Source organism: Ixodes scapularis, unplaced genomic scaffold (genome assembly GCF_016920785.2).
Source record: "Ixodes scapularis isolate PalLabHiFi unplaced genomic scaffold, ASM1692078v2 PGA_scaffold44__24_contigs__length_19508400, whole genome shotgun sequence".
NCBI lineage: Eukaryota > Metazoa > Arthropoda > Arachnida > Ixodida > Ixodidae > Ixodes > Ixodes scapularis.
In genome coordinates this window covers 14515315-14536142 of record NW_024609873.1, presented here as the reverse complement: position 1 = coordinate 14536142, position 20828 = coordinate 14515315, and the positions used below count along the sequence as shown (strand labels likewise).

The window sequence follows — 20828 nt, the reverse complement described above, 5'->3', positions numbered from 1 at the left end:
CGAGAGGGTATCTTGGTGCCCGTCAAGACCTCTGAGTGGGCTGCACCGATTGTTCCAGCCCTCAAGCGAGACGGCCGCGTCAGGTTCTGCGGGGACTTCAAGGTCACCATCAACCCCGTCGCTACCGTCGAGAAGTACCCGCTGCCTCGGGTAGAAGATCTCTGGTCGGCTCTGTCCGGGGTACAGAAGTTCTCCAAGCTCGACCTTCGAGATGCCTACCAGAAGCTGGTGCTCCAGGATGCCGCCCGGAAGTATGTCACCATTTCAACAACCATGGGACTCTTCCAGTACACGCGCCTACCGTTCGGCGTGGCCTCAGCCCCAGCCATCTTCCAGAGAGAGATGGATAACCTCTTCAGGGGCATGAGGCACGTTGCGGTGTACTTGGACGACATCCTGGTTACCGGTACCGACGACGGGGACCACCTGCAGAACCTGCGCAAATTCCTGACACGACTACAGGACGCCGGTCTCAAGCTGAGGCTGGGCAAGTGCGTGTTCCTGACCCCCAGCGTGGAGTACCTGGGACACATCATCTCCCAGGCTGGCCTGGCTCCGGCACCCCGCAAGATTGAGGCCGTGCTCAAGGCGCCGAAGCCCAAGAGCAAGAAGGAGCTTGAGAGCTGCCTCGGCCTCATCAACTTCTACAGGAGGTTCGTGCCCAACCTGTCGACGCATCTGGAGCCGCTGCATCGCCTGATTCGTGATGGGCAGCAGTGGGCCTGGAAGAAGGAGCAGGACTTGGCCTTCCAGCACAGCAAGGAGTTGATCGTTACGGCTTCAGTGCTTGTGCACTTCGACCCAGCCAAGCCTGTAGTCCTCACTGTGGATGCGTCGCCGTACGGGGTAGGAGCCGTCCTGTCGCACCGGGGTCAGGATGGTCAGGAACACCCTGTGGCGTTTGCTTCTCGTCGACTGCATGCGGCAGAGCAACGCTAAAGCAAGCTCGACAAGGAAGGCTTGGCCCTCATCCTCGGGGTCCAGCGCTTCCACCAGTACCTGTGGGGCCGGCAATTCGAGGCGGTCACGGACCGCAAGCCGCTGCTGGGGCTGCTGGGACCTGACAAGGCAGTCCCAGTGCAAGCCTCGCCTCGTGTGGTACGCTGGGCCTTGACGCTGGCGGCCTACAGCTACAAGCTGGTCTACCGCCCTGGGAAGGACCTCGGACCTGCCGACGCCCTGAGCCGCCTGCCCCTGCCGGAGGTGCCTGCTGCCGTTTCAGAGCCAGCTGACGTGTTCCTGCTGGAGCGGGCCTACCCGGGGGTGCTCACGAGAACTGCGGTGGCGCAGGCGACCAGCCGGGACCCGTCCTGTCTCAGGTGGTCAAGGCGGTTGCCCGAGGGGAGGAGCTGCGTCACCAGGCATACAGCCACAAGACCGCCGAGCTGAGATTGGAGCAGGGCTGCCTGCTGTGGGGTTCCAGGGTGGTGATTGCACAGAGTCTCAGGGCCAAGGTCCTGCAGTTGCTGGATGCGGGGCATCCTGGCATTGAAAAGACCAAAATGGTGGCACGGTCGCACGTTTGGGGGCCTGGCTTCGACCAGGACATCATTCACCAGGTGCAAGGCTGCCAGGTCTGCCAGGAGAACCAGCGGGCCTCGCGCCACGTGGAGATCACCACCTGGCCGTTCCCACAGAGGCCGTGGTCCCGCTTGCGCGTGGACTATGCGGGACCCTTTAAGGGCCACTTTTCCTGGTGGTAGTGGACGCCTTCTCCAAGTGGGTGGAGGCACTGCCAGCCACCAGTCCGTCGGCAAGCGCGACCATTGCGGCGCTGCGGCAGGTCTTCGCGGCGCAGGGATTGCCGGACATTATCGTGTCGGACAGTGGTCCCGCTTTCGCCAGCGCCGAGTACCTGGACTGGCTGCAGAAGAATGGAATCCGCCGGATGCTGGTTCCGCTGTACCACCCTGCTTCCAATGGTGCAGCTGAGCGGGTGGTCCAGACCATCAAGGACAAGCTCAAGAAGAGCCAGCCCGGGGATTTCCGGACGCAGGTGGCCCGGGTAGTGTTTCAGTACCGGACCACACCTTATGAGGTCACCGGCCGTGCCCCCTGCGAGCTTCTGCTGGGCCGGATGGTCAAGACCCCCCTGGACGTCTTGCATCCAGACCTCCGGTCCACGGCGCTCCTGAAGCAGCCGAAGCAGAAGCTGGCTGCTGACCGAGGGTGCCGTCCCGGGCCTTTGCCGGAGCCGGGAGCGTCGGTCTACGCCAGGAACTTCCGTCCTGGCCCACCCTGGTCTGCCGGACATGTGGTATCACCAGCGAGTGCCTCGTCGCTGCTCGTCCTCATGCCAGACGGGACCACCTGGCACCGGCATGCCGACCATGTCAGGCCTCGCTCCGGGACCTGGCTTGCACCTTCGGCCGTCGCTTCAGAGGACCAGCCCGCAGGGGGACCAACGACAGCACCAGTTGCGGCCAGTGGAGCGCCACCCACCACGGAGGCAACAGGAGTCTCCAGTCCTGCGGCACAAGTTGGACCGGTGCCACTCTCCAATCTGGTCCCTGCAGCTCCACCGGGTGGAGTGCTACCTGTACAGACAGCGCCCGGCGTTGCCACACCTGGCCCGTCGACACCAGTACCCAGGCGAGGTACACGGCAGCGAAGGCCCCCTGACCGCTACTCGCCGGGGTAACCTTCGCCGTCGACCGTCTAGGACTTGACACGACCTGACGCCTAGTTGGTGTCGGCCGTGTGTGTTTATTCATGTATTTTGCTTTAGAAAAAACAAACTGGGGGGAGGGATGTGACCAGTAGGTAGCGCCCCCCCCCCCCAGTCCGCCCGTCTGCGGCCGCCTGGCTCGGCGGGCAACATTGCTCACCGTAAACGCCGTGGAGCGTACGTCGCCCCGGTCAGTCATCGTTCACCATCACAACGAGGCTGCGTGTCGTCTCTTCTCGGCGGGTGCTTCGGCCCCCTTCGTCAACGTTCCAGAAAGATCGTACCGAGGATATAATAAAATATGATCTTGTACCGAGGATAAAATCTTGTACCGAGGATATTATAAAATATGAAAGCTATTTGTAATGCTTTATCCACTGTATGGTTAAAATAATTTCGCTTAAGCACAAACAGCAACTTGCCAACAGCACAATTAGTGCATGGTTACAACTGTGTACAAAGCGTCACAATGGAAGCAAAAAATGACCGTGTGCCAAATGCGCTGCCTAATGTTCCGTATTATGACTTTTTCAGGCTTTTTCTGGAAGTGCCTTGCACATCTTTTTATAAAGCAAAGCCCCATGCTGCGACGAAAGAGTCGGCCAACCGATTACTAGAAAAGATTGCTTCCGGGAACACATCCGACGTCGGTGAAAGTGATGACGAAGATGACGTTGCTCAAAAAAATATCGATGAGAGCATAACCTCTGGATGCGAAAACGAAGAAAATGCGCACCAGACTCCACTATTGCAAGACAGAGGTCCAGAGGAAAATGTTGCGAAGAACGTTCAGTGGAAAAAGAGAAGATTCGACCCCCCCACCAAATATCGACTTCAGCGGCCACGGCGACTGCCTACCTGAGCAGGACAAAACGTGTACGCCGCACACCTATTTTTCAAGGTACGTGCCAGAATCCATTTTCAAGTGCCTGGCGGAACAGACAAATCTTTACAGCGTCCAAGAAACCCACAATAATGTTAACACGACAGCTGACGAAATAAGAAAGCTTTTTGGTATCCATATTCTGACAGGTGTCATTGCTCTGTCTCGCGTCAGGCTCTACTGGGACCCCATCATGAATGTTCCCTTGATCAGCGAGACCATGTCTCAGAAAAGATTCTTCAAGCTCCGCAACACTGCATATCGCAGCTGAGGCTCCTGGCGAACAAAACGACGATCGCCTGTGGAAAGTGCGCCCATTCTTGGATCAAATAAGGCAGTGGTGCTTGGAGCTTGCCATTGAACAAGAATCGTCAATCGATGAATATATGATTCCCTTCAAAGGTCAACTTTCCATCAAACAGTATGTCAAAGGCAATCCGACCCCTTGGGTGATCAATGTATTCGCTCTCTGCGGTAGGAGCGGCCTGCTTTACGACTTCGCGGTTTATCAGGGGGAAAACACAATTCCCGCTGAGCTGAAGAAAGACTACGGCCTTCGTTCTGGTGTTGTAGTACACCTGTCTAAAAGAATCCCCACTGGCGGTAATTATCAACTCTACTTTGATAATTATTTTACGTCAGTGCCGCTCCTCCGCAAACTGCGAAACGAAAATATTCTCGCCGCAGGGACTGTGTGAAGTAACAGGCTGGGCAAGTGTCCTCTTGAACCAGCTAAAGTAATGAAAAAGAAAACGCGAGGATACTGCACCGAGTATGTCACAAGTGACGATATTGTTGTGGTTTCGTGGAAGGACAACAGCAGCGTATGTGTGGCTTCCAACTTCGTTGGAATCGGAGACCAACAGCAGGTAAAAAGATGGGACAAGGCCAAGCGTGAACACATCTTTGTAGAGCAGCCGGATGTAATTACGAAATACAACCGGAATATGGGAGGCGTCGACAAGATGGACTTCCTTCTTAGCCTGTACCGGATAAAAATCAAATCAAGGAAGTGGACGCTAAGAGCACTCTTTCATTTTGTAGACATTGCTGTATGCAATGATATGCTAGAGTATATACAGGATCACTCAGACATGCGGAGGTCAAGGCTACTGGACCTCATGCATTTCCGCCTGCAGATTGCGGAGGCCCCCATCAGGAATGTGCCAAGCAAGAGAAAGCGTGGGAGGCCATCACACGAGAAATTGAAGATGCTCCCATGGATCCTCCGTACAACAAGGCAGCGTGCATCAAGCGGCCATGCTCGGATAGTCGTTACGATGGCGTGGATCACTGGCCAGAACCTCGATAACAGCCAGTCCCATCAAGGTGCAAGTATGAAAGGTGTAGAGGAAGATCCCGAATATTCTGTAAGAAGCGCCGCGTCCCGCTTTGCCTGACGAAGGACCGCAACTGCTTTTACAGATTTCATGTTTGAAAGCCCCTTTGTTTCATGACCTTTGAGACGCTTTGTACACAATCGCGTACATGTCTGTAAAAAATAAGCTATAATGATTTTCTTGTAAGTTGCACGTGATTTCGTCTCATTTTGTTGTAAATTGATATTTCAGACACAAAAATTTTTTTCTTTCCGGAAATAACGATTGGCGTCTGAAAGGGTTAAAATAAAACGGTGATGAGAGAAAACGCATATGTAATTCTTCACAAAGGGTTCTCCTAGCGCACGACCACGAGAAAGCTATAAACAGTGGAGACCTTAGAGTGCTACCCTTCCCTCCAATAAACCTTTACATCCACGCAAACAACGTAAGCGGGGTTATATCCGATTAAGTCCAGACGCCCAGAGGACCATTCAAAAGTGGGAAAGAATACCGCGACCATAAATCCTCAAGGAAAAATTGATCCGTCTCCAAACAGCCGATAAAGAGATTTTTCACGTGTACCTGAGACGACGCGAAAAGAGTTCGGACCGATATTGGCAATGGAACCTTGCTGGTATACGCGTGGACTGGCCCCCAAGGCGGGGCCTGTTTTTGGACAATTCAATCTGAGAGCCCCGGCGGTCTTTGTCACCAAATATGCTTTTCTCTCTGGAAAGAAAACTCTCACAGAATCCCATATGCTTTGTGCGATCGATTCAGTCTCTCGAATCTCTTTGAGCAGCTCAAGGTTGATGGACATTCGCCATCTGCAGGAAAAGGGACTCGATTCCTGCGACATTCGGGGAGAAAGTTGGCGAGATCGCCGACAGTTGCGATTCGCCAGCGCCGAGCTTCGCCTTGGCGTTGGCCATCGGTGATCTCGCCAATGGTGGCGATCTCGCCACTTGCTCGCCAAGTGGCGAGTGGCGATCTCTGCTGTAGGTGGCGATCTCGCCAACTTGCTCGCCGAATGTCCAACTTAGAGCCCCTACGACCCGATTTTGGTTAACGGGAGTGCGTGAGCCGCATCTAAATCCCTTCTTTCGGAGGGAGCAAAGATAGTGTTTATAGGCAGTTAGCGTGCTAAATGCTGGACTCAATGGAGCGAAAAAAACTGCACCACAGGGGTGATTATCTATTGGTGCGATAGCATTTCTCGTTGGGAACAAGGGCAGGTGTTCCCTGCTAAATTTAGCGGGCAACATGAATTGGTTCATAGGTCACGTGCTGTCAATTTTTCGCGAAATTTTGCTGGCAGGCTGAATTGGTGCATGTTCCACGTGAAGTCAATTTTGCGTTACATTTAGCGGAGAACCCGATTCCGCTAAATTTAATGAGGAGCCTGATTTCGCTAATTTTATGGGGGAACCTGAACTCGTGCATGTGTCACGTGAAGTCAATAGGGAGCTTTTGTATACCGCGTTTCTCCCTCCGCTAAGCCCTTCGCAACGAAGAAGCCGCTACTGCGCCTGCGCGCGATGGCCTTGACTGTAGAGTTTCGGCTATCGTAGCGGGTGGTGGAGTTGTTAGAACGTCCTTTATTGGCCTGTTCTATATACATATATATATATATATATATATATATATATATAAAACTGGGAAGAAAAAACCCTTAGTGAAAACAGCAACAAGGGACGATTTAATCTTCGACGTTTCGGCCGGAGTCCGGCCTTCGTCAGGAAGGCCGGACTCGGACTCGTCTTCCTGACAAAGGCCGGACTCCGGCCGAAACGTCGAAGATTAAATCGTCCGTTGTTGCTGTTTTCACAAAGGGTTTTTTCTTCTCAGTTATACACCCACACCTTCGCCCTCCCGCCACCATGCCCGTTGTATATATATATATATATATATATATATATATATATATATATATATATATATACTATACATACTTATAATGCACAACTGTCGTTTGCATCACGGCGGTAGGGGGGGGGGTGTGTTGGCAAGAGCGGCTTCGGTTGCTGCAAAGTCGCCCACCGGGGCCGTCGTCGTCGTAGACGAAGTCCGCCGGCTTTGTCCAGAGCAAGGAGACGATCACCTTCTCACGACTGGTGGGCAAAATACAATCGACATACGTCGGTGGACGGATCCAGTCGGGGAGTTCCTCCAGCCTTGTCTTCGAATCTGAGCATGGAGCTCCCACTCCCGGACAACATGGGCAACCGCCGCGGTCCTGCGGCACCGTCAACACGCCCCCTCCTCGGGGACGTCGTTGAACAACTTATGGTGCAGCGCCAGGGATGGAGCAGTGTTGGTCGCGAGGGGGCGGACGAGGGTCTGAGTGCCTCTCGGTCGGTCATTCGGCATCGGAGGAATGGGGCGCAACTACTCGTCCGGACGTTCCTCTCGTTCCTCACGTAGGTGCCGTAGGGCTCTCCGCTCTCGCTGTTTATCACTTTCCTTGACGGCAGACGGGTTGGCTGGGACTGCTGCTTGCCGGTTCAGTTCTGGAATGCGTTTGGCGCGAATGCCATCTTGCAAACTGCTGCTCGCGCCACGCTGTTGGCCAACTCGTTGTCGTCGATGCCCGCATGGTGGGCAACTAGGTAACAGTAGCTTGAATGTTGAGCTTGTCTCGAAGTTCTAGGAAAGCGGCGAGCGACTCACCAACTATTCCCGTGTACGTTGAGGGCTCTCGCTCGCTCTTCTGCAAGTTTCGTACACGCGGGTCGAGTCGGTGAACAGTGGAACCTTGTGTGGGATGTCCGTTGGAGCAAAATTTTGAAGAACCGACCGGAATGCTCCGTCGAGTGCCATGAGTTCCGCTTGAGTAGCGTCGACGTCTTCAGTGGTCGGAAATTCAGACGCGTTCGGAATGCCATGGGTGGTGTCGACCCACGCGACCGCCTGGACATGCTTGGGCTCTGTCTTCTCATTCGCCGTCGTCATTGGCAGTCGACTCCGGCAGTCGACACATTTCAGTGTCGATGATGATGTGCGTAGGCGGTGAGTTTTGCCCGACGCTACATGTGCGTGCTTTGGCAAAAAGTTTGCGTCGTTCCGAGTTGCTTGGTCAAGGTCCCATGTTTTGTGGGAGGGGTTTTCCGTCGGTAAGCGTTACCGGGGCGGCCCACGGAGGGAGCGAATGTGCGTCCGCCGGGCATACGTCCAGACTGAAGACACACAGAGCTCTTCCAATATGGAGAGCCCAGGCCCGGTTTGCTCATCTTGCGGCCGCGGCTGAGGCCAAAACGGATTTTTACGTCACGTGACCAGCTCCATGGGGACAAGAAACCATAATGAAAAATACACCAGGCAATCCTGGAGTGATAACAGAGAATCCTAGTGTGACACCAGAATATCTGGTGTGCCCACAAGCGATGCTGATGTATCGAGCACACCAGCCTGGTGTGCCCACCAGAAATGCTGGTGTAGCCGCACATCATCCTGATGGGTACACCAAGAGAGTCTGGTATCACACCACAAGGATTCATGCGCCGACCAGGCAGCTTGGTGTGCACACCACGAAGTTTGCTGTGACACCAGAGTTGTGTTTTTGTTGACTTTTCCCCCCGGTCCGCGCGCGTGTTTTCTATTAGTTTGTGATTGAAAAGGTCCATTTTCAATCATGAATTCACCCGGCTTTTGGAACATTTTTGTATTAGTTTGTGTGCCGCTCCGTCCCCCGACGGGGTGCCTTGTTTCCTTCCGTCTTGATGGTCGCCGGAGATTCCGCCGCGGGCTCCTTTGAGCTCAAGAAGTGTGCCCCTCGTCCCGAGCACTTACCCGGGCGGCCTTGAGCAGCTTGAGGCGCTCGCCGGCTCGCCTCTTCAAGGGTTTCTCTTTCCCTTTCCGCCGGTATTCTTGTTTAAGTTTGAGAAAGTAAAGAAGTCTTCTTTGTGAGTCGAAGTCGAAAAGATCTGTTGGTACGCTTTCCTTACTTCCGACGAGCTTGGTTTGGTAGCAAAGCAACAAAGGAAGCTAGTAATTATTACAGTTTTTGGAGCCGAAATGCCTACTACGAGCGAGGAGGGCTTCGACCGACTGAAGCGAAAGAGGATTACCCTGCGAGCCGCCACAGCAAAGATTATGAGCGAGATTGGCGTCTGCAGGCCAGGGATCCAACCGACATCGGTGAGCTCGAAGAAACATTTGATATTCTTCCACTTAAGGAGGCTTCCCTGAAAGAGCTGGACAAGGAAATCAAACTATCTGTCGAATATGATGCCTTAGAAGAGGAAATTTCTAGTGCGGAGGGGTACGCTGAACGAATCAGCGTAACTAAGACACGAGTCAACCGCAAGCTGAAAGGCCAAGAATTGCGGAACGACAGGGCGTCCGGTTCTTCGACGCAGGGCAGTGGCTCTGGACAAACGCCAGTTGATCACGGCCAACTCCCTACAACAGTGAAGCTTCCGAAGCTTTACTGTTGTGCTTTTCTGCTTTTTCGAATAAAGTAATTATGGCAGCAGCGTTGTTGTAAAACTTATCATTGTACCCTTTTTTTGTAAGTAAAGCAACACCCAGTCAACAAGTGGTCTGGTATCATTTTACAACAAAACCTGTTGTCCCACTAGAACACCAGATTTCTGGTGTGACAACAGAACACCAGACTTCTGGTGTCATACCCACACATCAGATTTCTGGTGTCACACCAGAATACCAGATTTCTGGTGTCACACCAGAAAATGTCCCAAATCACATCTGTGAAAAGTCTGGTGTAACATCAAGTCATACCAGCCATCGAGCTGGTGTATTTTTCACTAGGGAAGTACCTAGCGTCCCTGCCTAATGGCGGAGAAATCCTTATCGCTTCCAGCACTGATCTCTATGACAATTTGCTGGATCGCGCTTCCCACTTCGAGCCCACTGCGCGATTGAAGCCACCGGTCGGCCATCCTACGAGTTCCGCTGAAGATTTGTCAAGGCGGTGGTCACGTGATCTTTGCCTCTGTTTTCAGGTGACCTACACACGGTAACCATGGTAACTGTCTAGGCTTGACAGCGCTAAAGAATATCTCGTAAGATCGCCGACGGTGGCCTTATTTACGGTGCGGGGAAGCGCGATCCAGCAATAGTTATAGAGATAAGTGGCTTCAAGCACAAAAGCCTAATTTCGCTCGTGGAAACTGACTGCTGAGACTTTCAACTCGAGTCGAATTGATCACCCCTTCATACTGTAGGAGCGGCAGGGAAAGTTACGGCCAGGGAGGGTAAATAGGAGCCAAAATAAAGAAACAAACCACGCGAGATAAAAGCGGTGGCGGCATATTTATTTACCTCCGCCAGCGTCGCCGACTCGCACCTTCTGATGTGGTCGAGAGGTTAAAGCGCCAGTACTCGTCGTCGCGACGTGAAAGTTCCTGGCTCAAATCGCGCTAGGGACTTTTTTTTGTATTTTGTGCATGTCTTACTTTTTAACTGTGATCCTTTGTACGAATCATCCACTTGCACTACTGCGCCTTACGCGGTTTTTAGTAAAAACCGTTTTTTTTTCTTCCCGGTGTTCCGATTGAACAGGTGGGAATAACAGTAAAAACTTTTGCTGTTAGTCCCAACTTTTTACTGTTATTCCCACCTGTTCAAGCGAAACACCGGGAAGAAAAAATATCAAGGCACGTTAACGCGCTAAAATATTCATTTCATAATGTGAATTAAAAGGAAACCAAGATAACAGCCTCGGTATGGCTTTCACACAAACGGAGCCGAAACAAGCATCATTTCCCCAGCAACTACAATTTTATGTGTTTTTAAATGTACAACGCTCTTGCTACGACTCCTTTCAATAACAGGAGACGCCTATTTAGTACTAATAAAAACTGCTGTTGTGACAATAAAAAAAGCTTTCACAAAATAATAAAAAAGGAAAAAAGACTTCCAGCTGTGGATGCATTGATTGACCGAAATCCTACATGCAAGGCAGCATGTCAAACGTCCCTGAGAGAGTAGTAAAACCGAAATAAAAGATATCATACTTTTACTTGCATGAAATGTGATAAAAGGTATATATTTACCCTTTACATTTAGTTGTGGCAATCGTTTTGTAATATTAACGCGTTACTTGTTGAATTTCAGTTAGAATAGCAGAAGACAACGACCGAATGCAAAAATGAATCAATCGTCGACATCGCAAACCCTCTCTCTAACGCAAACACCTAAAATGACTTTGGATCAACAAATGGAAATCGTCAGAGCAGTTGGAAACCGAAAACAACAAAATCTAGAGAAAGTCAGCAGCACAGTTACCTGGCGAACGAAGAGACGAGCATCGGCAGATATTGTCAACTTTCCAGGGAGTGTACGGCAGATGCAGGAGGCGCGGCGGAAGTTGGTAAAGAAAGCTCGAGACATGTATACGCTCTTCCGGGATCATGAACAACGAACTGATGAGTCAGAACTACCCGCCCAATGATTTTATAGAGCTCATATGGCCTTGTCTACATTCTTAGTGGGAATGCAGGCAAATACAAAAAGAAAAAAAAAAGAGAGTTTTTTGCGCGGTTGGAACCCTAAACTTTCACGCCCCGACGGCAAGTACCGGCGCTGTAACCTCTCGACCACAGCAGAAGGCGCGAGGCGCCGGCGCTGGCGGAGGTATATAAATATGCTGCCACCACTTTCATCTGGAGTAATTTTTTCTCTATTTTGGCTCATTTTTAACATTTCTGGCCGTAGCTTTACCTGCCGCTCTTACAGTATAAAGGGGCGGTCAATTGGACTCCAGTTGAAAGTCCCTGCAGCCAGTTTCTGCGAGCGTAATCAGGCTTTTGTGCTTGAAGCGATACGGATTTCTCCGCCATTAGGCAGGGACGCCAGGTACTTCCTTGACCCCATGGAGCTGGTCACGTGACAGAAAAATCCCTCTTGGCCACAGCCGCGGCCGCATCCGCAAGATGAGGAAACCGGCCCAGGTGTTGAGCTGCTCAGGGGATCTCTCTCGGCGACGAGCGCCTCTTCGGCGAGTTCTGAAAGGTGGTTCATGTCGGCGTGTACTTAGGCAGTCCGATAGTCATGCGGATGGCTTTGCGATTGAGTTTCTCGAGTTGCTCCGCCTGCCTGGGTTTGTGGACGTGATAGGTATAGCCGTGGATGATTCAGGATTCAAGCAGTGCCGTGACGAGCTGGCGCGTTTCTCTCTCCCGCGTGCCCCACCAAAGGTGTGTGATTATACGAATGAGGCGGAGGAGGAATCTGTACTGCGAGGCGACTTTCGTCACCCGCGTGGTGCCTTTCCCATCTTGATATATGTAGGCTCCCTTGATCAAAACGGAAGGTGTTTCCCGTTTCCTTTGGCCGGCATGATGAGGGCGATTTGGTTCCGGACCGCTTCGGTCTTTCTGTGGGGCCCTTTGAGGACAACGGCGTACTCAGTCTTTACGGCCGAGGCGGTCGTTGCCGCATTCCGAAGAAAGCCCTGTATCACGTCGAGACCAAACTGAAGCGTGTGCTCCTGTTCGCCCGCCGATCCCGTCGTTGCCCAGATGGTGACACCAATGGCGTGTACGGCAAAGTGGAGCAACGGAACCGCACCAAGGAGTAGAGGAAGTCTTGCAATGCCAGGTTGAACAGGGTAAGCGAGAGGAGCGCGCTTTGCGGTAGCCCGGCACTGTTCAGTTGAGCAGGCCCGATGTAGTCACCGGCTTCGATCTTGTGCATTCGGTCATTCAGGAAACTTTTAACGAGATTGAGAAGGCGGCCGCACACTCCGGCAAGCTCCTCGCTCGCCGAACGCCTCGTGAGGGACAGGGTCCAACGCCTTGCGAACGTCCACCGCCATCCCCGTTCACATTTGCACTTTCGAGTAGGCGTCAAGGGCTCGGTGGTGTAACATGAGACGAGCGTCTTGCGTGCTCATCCCGTTGCGGAATTCGATTTGATATAGGTGAAGCCGGGAGTAACTCTCGAGATGCCAAAAACTCGCTCAAGGACGATACGTTTAGTGAGTTTACACAGTGTCACGAAAACCGGCCTGGTCGCGCCAGGCCACGCATATTGTAAAGGGCGCCCCGTCGGCTGCCTGCGGGGCCATGTGGTCACCGCGGGTGGTGTGACACTCCCTCGTTGGCGCTAGTTAGCACCTCGCCGGTCTCGACTGGGACCCTAACTTGACTTGTTTATGACCTCTGCGACTCCCGTTCGGGGGACGCTTTTGCCCGACGCTTGGGCGCCGTACCACTTCGTGGAATTCGAAAATGAGTTTGCCAGATGCCCCAGTTGAGCGTTTTTGGTATTGACTTTGTTTGGAGCTGTGGGCAACGCGTGTCTTCGCCGCTGTGATGGTCATTTGTCTTTCTGTGTGTGTGTGTGTGAGTGCTTTGCGATTGTAGGGGAGCGGGTGTGGTTTGCTTACTTTATTAAGAAAGAGCGCCGTTCGGTTGAAACCGGGAAACGGCGCGGCAGTCGACTTAAGAGGTTTCAGAGCGCAACCCGCTCTTCCTGTCGGTTCCGGGCGTAGCCTCGGGCACCGCGGTAAAGGGAAAGACCCGTCGGGGAACTGAACGTCAGCTACTTCTGTGATCCTACTCTTTGCGGACTTCCTCTCCCGGACTGCCCCAGTGCGTCGACCGCCCGTGATGCGTCAGCGACTAAAGCCAACGACCACCACCTCTGGCGCACTGCGGCCACGTCAAGAGGGAATCAACCGCAAGCGACAGACTTCAGGTGCTCCCACGCCTCTGCGAGCCTCGTCGTGCAGGACTGCGCCCAAGTGCGGTATCGTCCCATTCCTCTTGTTATGTATACAGTATACTCTATCTTGCCCAATGCTGCTAAGCTTCTCTTGTATTCTTCCGCCTGATTGAGACTGTCTGTATTACCCTTTTACTTTTGTCAACATCTTGCTAGCCTTTTAATAAATGTTTCTACTGCTCTGTTCGTCACGTGCCCTGTCTTTGTCCCCCCGTCCCTGGAGCTCACGTACTGTGGGATAGCGGGCGTCCGAACCCCCGTTGCGGACTACGGCGAGTGCACTTCCCCTCTCGCTCCGCACCGGACCGTGACACACAGGTTGCTGGTAACGGAAATTGACTGGAGGTTAGTAAGCTCATTCGGTGGCTTGCCCGGCTTTGGGACCGGTATCACCAGTGGATACGCCCCAGGAGCTCGGGAAGTTGCCCGTTGTCCATATCTCGTTGATCGCGTTAAGGAGAAGTTGAACGTGGGCGAGGCACTTCATTGCGCTAAATTTTGCGGGGAACCTAAATTGGTCCATAGGTCACGTGAAGTCAATTTTTCCCTAAATTCAGCGGAAAATTAACTAGCATAGCGCCCTTCGCTCTGCTCGTTGCGTTAAAAGAGTGACTGTTGCGCGGCGCACAAAGCGAACACGCCGCCAGGCGAAGTTTGTCGGTTCTTCGCCGCATATTCGCTTCATGGAGTTCAGCCTTTAACACGAAAACAGATGGCGGTTTGTATGTTATGAAGGGTAACTTGTAGACGGGAATAAAAGAAAGTAACACCGTGCGTTGGTGGCTTAAAAAAATTATTAAATTTTATGTTTTCAAAAAGTTTAGCGCCGCGACAAATGTAGAATGGACGCGGGCTGAGAGTGTGATCGTCTGCTATTTAACGTTAAAAGTTGCAGACAACCAGCGCTTAGTTTGAAAATCTAAAGTGGTTATGTTACCGTACACAAGCTGAAATCGACCGGTGGTTGAAGGGGTCGTGAACACAAGCACATCATATAGCGCCAGACCTCTCTCGCTATTTGTATGTTCGGGAGACGTTCTAACAAAAAATATGGCCCAATTTTTCATTTATTTATTTTCAGTGCCTACCAACGGCCAGAAGCCTAGGACGGTAGAGCACCAGTCATGAACTTGCGAGGGAGTAAAAAATGTCTAGTTGTTTGACTGCGTGCAAGCTGTGGCGCCACGTTCAATCTGCAGCCGAATAAGTTCTCGCCGTTCACTCGAAAAAGAGCGTACCGCAGATGTTAGCGCGTACCTCTTGTTAACCCTTTAACGCCGAATTTATTTTTCAGTCGACTAAAAAAATATGTTTTTGCCGGAATGTGGTGCTTAAGGTGCTCTTAAAAAGATACAAACATTGTGAATTGTGACGGGTACCCTATTTGGCTAAAAGAGGTATGTCGCGAATTCGCGACAACAGGCCACGAAGTCAATAATTTCACCACGCCATCTGAATAAAATTAATTTTTTTCACCAATATTATTAGCGTAGTAAAAAAAAAAAAGTCTCGAAAGGAGTGGAACAAAATTTTGCTTATTGCGTTCCCGGAACAATTATGCAGCGCAGAAAGCACCTGGCTTCTACTTTATGGCTGATGGAAATCAAAGAAGCAGTTGGTGTTCTTGTTGAGGCAAAGATGTGCGTTGCATTGGCTGCACATTACGTTGGTATGTCCCTTGCGACCAGGTTTCTTGCACCGCTGTCTCGTGTCTTTGACAACCGGCCAATGTCCTGTACTGTCCGTGCGGACGTCCTCGTTGGGGATGTGGCTCGTGGGTCCTCGTCGCTTCTTCATTTCGAGTGGAGCTTGAAGAGAGCCGGACGGTCGTCCCCGCTTCTTTGAGGAGAGGTCCTTTCCTTGTTTGCAGAGGGCTTCCGCAATTCCAAGCCGGAATTTCAGCAGGTCTCTCTGCTTATTCTTTGGAACGCCCAGTGACTGACAGTCTCGTCGGTAGAGGAGCCAGCTCACAACAATCACCATGTCCAAAAAGGGAAAAAAAGCTTGAGGTAAATTTTTTTTGACCTCAACTCGGTCCGATAGTCTGCTATCAGTGCATCAAGGAGATCAACACCTCCCATGTACTTCTTGTACGTAACAACTGCGCTAGGACACTCAACCTGGACAGACTTCTTTTCACGCCTATCCCACCTCATGACACTGGAAATGGGTTGTGCACCGGCAAAGGTACTTGCGGTGGTCACCGATCGGTTGTCGTACCACTTGACAACGATCACCTTCTGGTTATCCACCACTGCCTCGCACTCTTCTGCACTTCCTCGTCCTCTCTTGCGGAGTTCTGTGTCCGAGGCCATCTTGCGACCCTGCAGTCGATTTACACGCACAGTACCAAGGGCATATATGCCTCTTTGTGCCAAAGTCACGAGAAGCTTCAGAGACGTGAACCAATTGTCAAAGTACAGAAGATGGCCCAGTTGAGGCTGCACGCACTGAGCCAGTTTTATGACGATGTTACCACTTGGCCCGATGTCAGGAAAACCCGGCACTTGATCGATGCGGCCAGTGTACACGTCAAAAGAGTGTACAACACCCCTGGAGTCACAAAGGATGAATATTTTGTAACCCCACTTGTGAGGCTTCTTGGGGAGGTATTGCTTGATGCTGGAGTGCCCTTTGAAGAGAACCATCTGTTCGTCCACACAGAGGCATTGTTCCTGAGGAATCTCCTAGAATTGTGGGAGCTGCATTTCGAGAAGCAGGCGAATCTTGAGCAGTCTATCCTTCGGGGAGCTGTCGGCTGGTGGCATGCTGAGGTTGTCGTTGAAGTGCAGCGAGGATTTGATCTCCTCCCACCTGTCGCGCGTCATAATATCGGCCACAACTGGTAGTCTGCATTCAGCTTACCAGTACAAACGAGATCGTGGTAGCTGGAAGATCGACATGTAGACAGTGCAGCCTAGAAACTGCTCAAGTTCCACCCGGGACAAGGCTAGAGGCCCATTCGGGTTTTGCTGTATTGCATAAAGATTGCTCTGCTGCACAATTAGATTGAACACGTTGTCGTCGAAGAATCCCTGGAAGTAATCGATTGGGGACCTGACGGCCTCGCTCTCATGCGCAGCGCCTTTCCACTGAGGAACGTCATTACTCAGAGATGAAGATGTTTTTGACCAGTGCACTGGCCGATTCACTCCTATCGAGGAAGCTGTCACCGATTCATCTTCTTCTTCACTTTCTTCGCTTCTGTCATTATCGGGGGGTGCGTTGAACTGTTGGGGAGGGTTGTAGTCCGCATTTATTGTCAGTGTCACTTAGGCAGTTGTCGTCGCTTCCGTCTTCGGGTGGTAAACGCATCCTACACGGAATTTTCTTCTTCCCATAGAAGGAGCGAGCTTCCATGATCTACAATATATAAAGTATGGCTCATTGAAACTAAGTGGTAAGCCAGAAATATATTTTTTGTTTTAGATTAGCCAAACTGCGACTTGCAAATCACTGAATGCCGAGTGTCGCGAATTCGCGACAAGGCGAACAGAACATCTTTTTTTCTGAACGACCTTAGTATTAAAAGGATGTGTGCTTTGTACAGTTAGTTGGGACCACATTTAAGCTAGAAACAAGTTTAAAACGACAACTTACCTCTCGATTACGCTAGAAGGACAGCTGGGAATTCGAAAACCACGTGCTCTGAAATCTTGTCCACCGGCAAAAGTTGTTTACGGCGCAAAGTAAACCGGGCGGCCGACAGATGGCGCAAGCATACCGTGGCGCTTCGGTAGGTTCGTCGCGATTTCGCGACAGTCGGCGCGGGGCTCATAGATGACGGAAAGATTTTATACAGTGGACTAAGTGGTATGTCGCGAATTCGCGACATACGTCCTTAAAGGGACAGGGCGCTGTAAGCTATGAGCTAGCTGAGCCATTCAAATGCCCACCTTTTATGAGCATCTGCGCTCTAGTGTTACCTGAAAGCGTGATCACGTGGTAAAAAAACAAACAAAAAAAACGGTTTATTGGTCAGATGGAGATGCCTCGATCTTCCCCCTACCTGTCAAGATCAAAATGAACGGAATAAACAGGAAATATTTTGAAATGTATCCTGGACTTGCTGCGCCAGGACGGTTGGCGCCTAAATGCATGCCTTGCAGTGTGCGGCGTTCTCTGTGTTTTAATATGCCAGAAACAAATACAGAGGGGTGTGAAATGTGTTCGTTTCGACAACTGCCATCTGGCCGTATCTGCAAACATTATACACGATCAAGCACTCATGGTCACATAGTGATAGCCGCATTCCCACGATATTAATTACATATATAAAAACTCTTTTATGGACATCCTCCAAAACTTGTGTTCGTAACCAAGCTTGAGAAAAAAAATTAGTTGGATTTGTATTCTGATTTATATCACAATTTAAATCGTGAATTAAATCAGAATAGTTTCACTATGAAGATTTAATGAAAACATGTCCTACAGATATAACCCAGAAAATTATTGTATATACTGAATTTATTATACTTGATGCTTTCTATGTGCGTTTTGTTTATATATAAATGAAAACATCATTAAGCAAGAAGGATTTGTATAAAGCTGCACACCGAAAAAAAGATTGTAAAATTGTACTGGATTTCTACTTTCCACTTTGTACGTCAGCTACAATCTTATTTCAACAAAATCAGAACGCGAAACATCGAAAGAAAATTTTTTTTAAATCGAATGCACTTTTTCAAATAAGTCAGAACTCGAAAGCAAAATTCATTGAAGTTTGTAACTAACTATAGAATCAGGTTGTGCTTGTTTCTAGTGTGGAAAGAATTACAGCAATAGAATATTGTTAACTAAACTGTGCTTCAAATTTTCAGTAATTCTTTCTCCCGCATTCTTTTCAGTGATACGACAAATTAATCAGTGAATTTGCCATGTTTAAAAAAAAAATTAGTGGCATATAATTACTATGTTAGCTGGAGTAATTTAAATAAAATAATTTAATTTAATTCAAGTAAATCTGAGTTAAATCATATAAGTGATCTAAGTTACTAAAAAAATGCTATTTAGCCTCGTGTTCACAACAACCGCCTCTGTGTGCTATGCATCAACAAGTTCATCTATTCATTACAGAAACCAAGATCATATATTTCAGTACACCCACTAGGAACACTACCCTGTCACAACATCTTGTTTATGTTTCTTTATAACTTCCGTATCTTCTGTATCTTTGTGCCTCATCAATAGTTTATATTCAGGATATAGGAAAAAATAAAGACACTAGTTCTTGGTCCTTCTTTAGAACGTTTGTCACGCTTTGTCTTTAGAGAGCAAGGAAGAACCCCGAAATCGCATTAGGCTGAAAACAACAGTGTTGACTGAGAGGGCACAAAAACAAAAACTCTCAGACTCTACAAGAGCGCTGTTCTTCGATCAGAGCACGCCATTAATTCCGCGTTCAATTCATAAACAAACCTTTTGTCGGTGACAAACTATGAGGCAGTATGACTTGAAGTCGCCTCAGCCATCCTGCACTCCTCACACGCCATTATGAGGCCAATGGTACGAAATTTTAGAGGAATAAACAAGAACTAATGAGCGGTACGAAACGCGTTCAATGCAGCAAACAGACGATACGCGCACGCGCCGCACATCCGTAAAGGAGGTTGCCTCCTAGAAAACAAATATGTAAAAGAAAAACAAAAAAAAAAACGGACGAGCGGGCTTTGAACATGCGAACCGCATCAGTGACGAGCGCGGAAGCTGAAACGACGAAATCGCATTATTTGCCTGGAAATGTAAACTCGTTCAACACAAAGTTGGAGCCAAAAGGTGGCGGAGCGCGCCGATTGAACGTCGGCAACAAGAAGCGCCAAGTCACTGCCGTGATGGGCCAATCGGTGCGCTCCGTCAACTTCAGCCCGAACTTTGTGTTTGACGAGTTTAGAGGCCCTGTACTGCGTTTCACCAAAAGTTCGAAAGCAAACAAAGACTGGAGTACCGTATTTAGTCGAGCAATAGCCGCACTGCTTATGAAGAAAATCTCTGGGTTCGCTTTTCCGCGGAGCACGCAGGTTGCCAATCACCGCGATCGACAGCATGATTCCAGCTGTTCCCTATTGAAAAAGGCCAATATGAACTCGGCTTATTGGAAATATTGTATTCCAGTGAAGTTGTTGGAAACCAATAAAAACTTATTGTTATCCGATTAACCGAATACGCACGATGCGAACTCATATCGGAGGACAATATCCCGATATAGTATGCGGTTATTTGTATACAACACCATATTGGAGCACAATACCCCGATATATAGCGTGGTTATTGGAATAGAATACGACATCGCGTGCATATTTATGACCGACATAGACATACTGTACGGCCACACGATATATAAATATCGGTCGTCAATCACGGGCCCAAAGGAGAATGCAATATTATAACGCGTGCATATTTGTCAGAACGGATACCAAGTTACGAGTGTTCGTGAAGCAGCATGTGGATATCGGTATGCCCACATATATGACATCGCGTGAATGATATCGTAAAACAGCACGAGTTACCCCACGGCAACAAGCGAGAGAAAGATATTGGGTGTGGATACACACGGAACACAAACGTTCTGCCTTGCGAAAACATTGATCGACAGTGCAAGTATATACCGCTGTTGGTACGGCACACAGTACACACAGCCTCGCGCGCTTGAAATGGTAGATGACCACCAAATCATTCAGAATAACTAGCTGGAACACCCGCGACCTATCTTTCAATGAAAAAGTCCAGTAACGACGTGCTCATTGAAGTGATCGTTTTCAAAATGTTTATTGCAGTTGTTGAAATGCAACAAAAAAAATGGTTTACCGGTGCTCGAATTCCAATTGAACGCGATACGTGACAATGTCGGTTCGCACGATAAAATAACGAAGGTGAACAGGTTTGATAGATCTTACGCGCACATTTCTCGATATCGAGCCATCTTTCGGGGTAATCCTACGTCGTACACAAAATCCATGACCACATGCGAGCACATTTCACCCACCACTCTTTATCTTCATCACATCAATTCACACACTGTAAAAAAAAAAAAAAAAACATGTGAAAAACACGTGCATTTTAGCCGTCAAACGATACGTTAAAGCCTCGTTTTTGAAAAGTCGTCAACCCGCGCTCCGTGAGCGCGCCAGCTCGAGTTCGAAGGGAGCCAGCCGAGCTGGGCCAGGCTAGAGCACTATATAGCTCCTACGGAGCAGAGTAGCGCAATCCTTTGAACCCAGTGTTTTGCCGACAACATGGCCGACGGAGCGGCTCGGCGCGAGTCACG

At 50.0% G+C, this 20828-nt stretch overlaps 1 protein-coding gene across 1 annotated transcript; it reads right to left on the bottom strand.

Annotated features, from left to right (window-relative positions):
* Window positions 1-15151: 15151 nt before the first annotated feature.
* On the bottom strand, window positions 15152-16212 carry LOC120845270 (piggyBac transposable element-derived protein 1-like). The gene is made up of 2 exons (XM_040217105.1): window positions 15756-16212; window positions 15152-15372 (listed from the first exon to the last, which is right to left on the bottom strand). Exons 1-2 carry the CDS (start codon window positions 16210-16212, stop codon window positions 15152-15154), a joined length of 678 nt encoding a protein of 225 aa, XP_040073039.1.
* Between the last annotated feature and the right edge of the window lie 4616 nt (window positions 16213-20828).

Excerpts from the sequence above, each read along its gene's own strand:
- LOC120845270 (XM_040217105.1), bottom strand. The coding sequence starts at position 16,212 with ATGGTTCTCTTCAAAGGGCACTCCAGCATCAAGCAATACCTCCCCAAG. Across the intron at positions 15,373-15,755 it reads CCGATCGGTGACCACCGCAA|CTCCACTCGAAATGAAGAAG; the intron begins GTACCTTTGCCG and ends GCTCTCTTCAAG.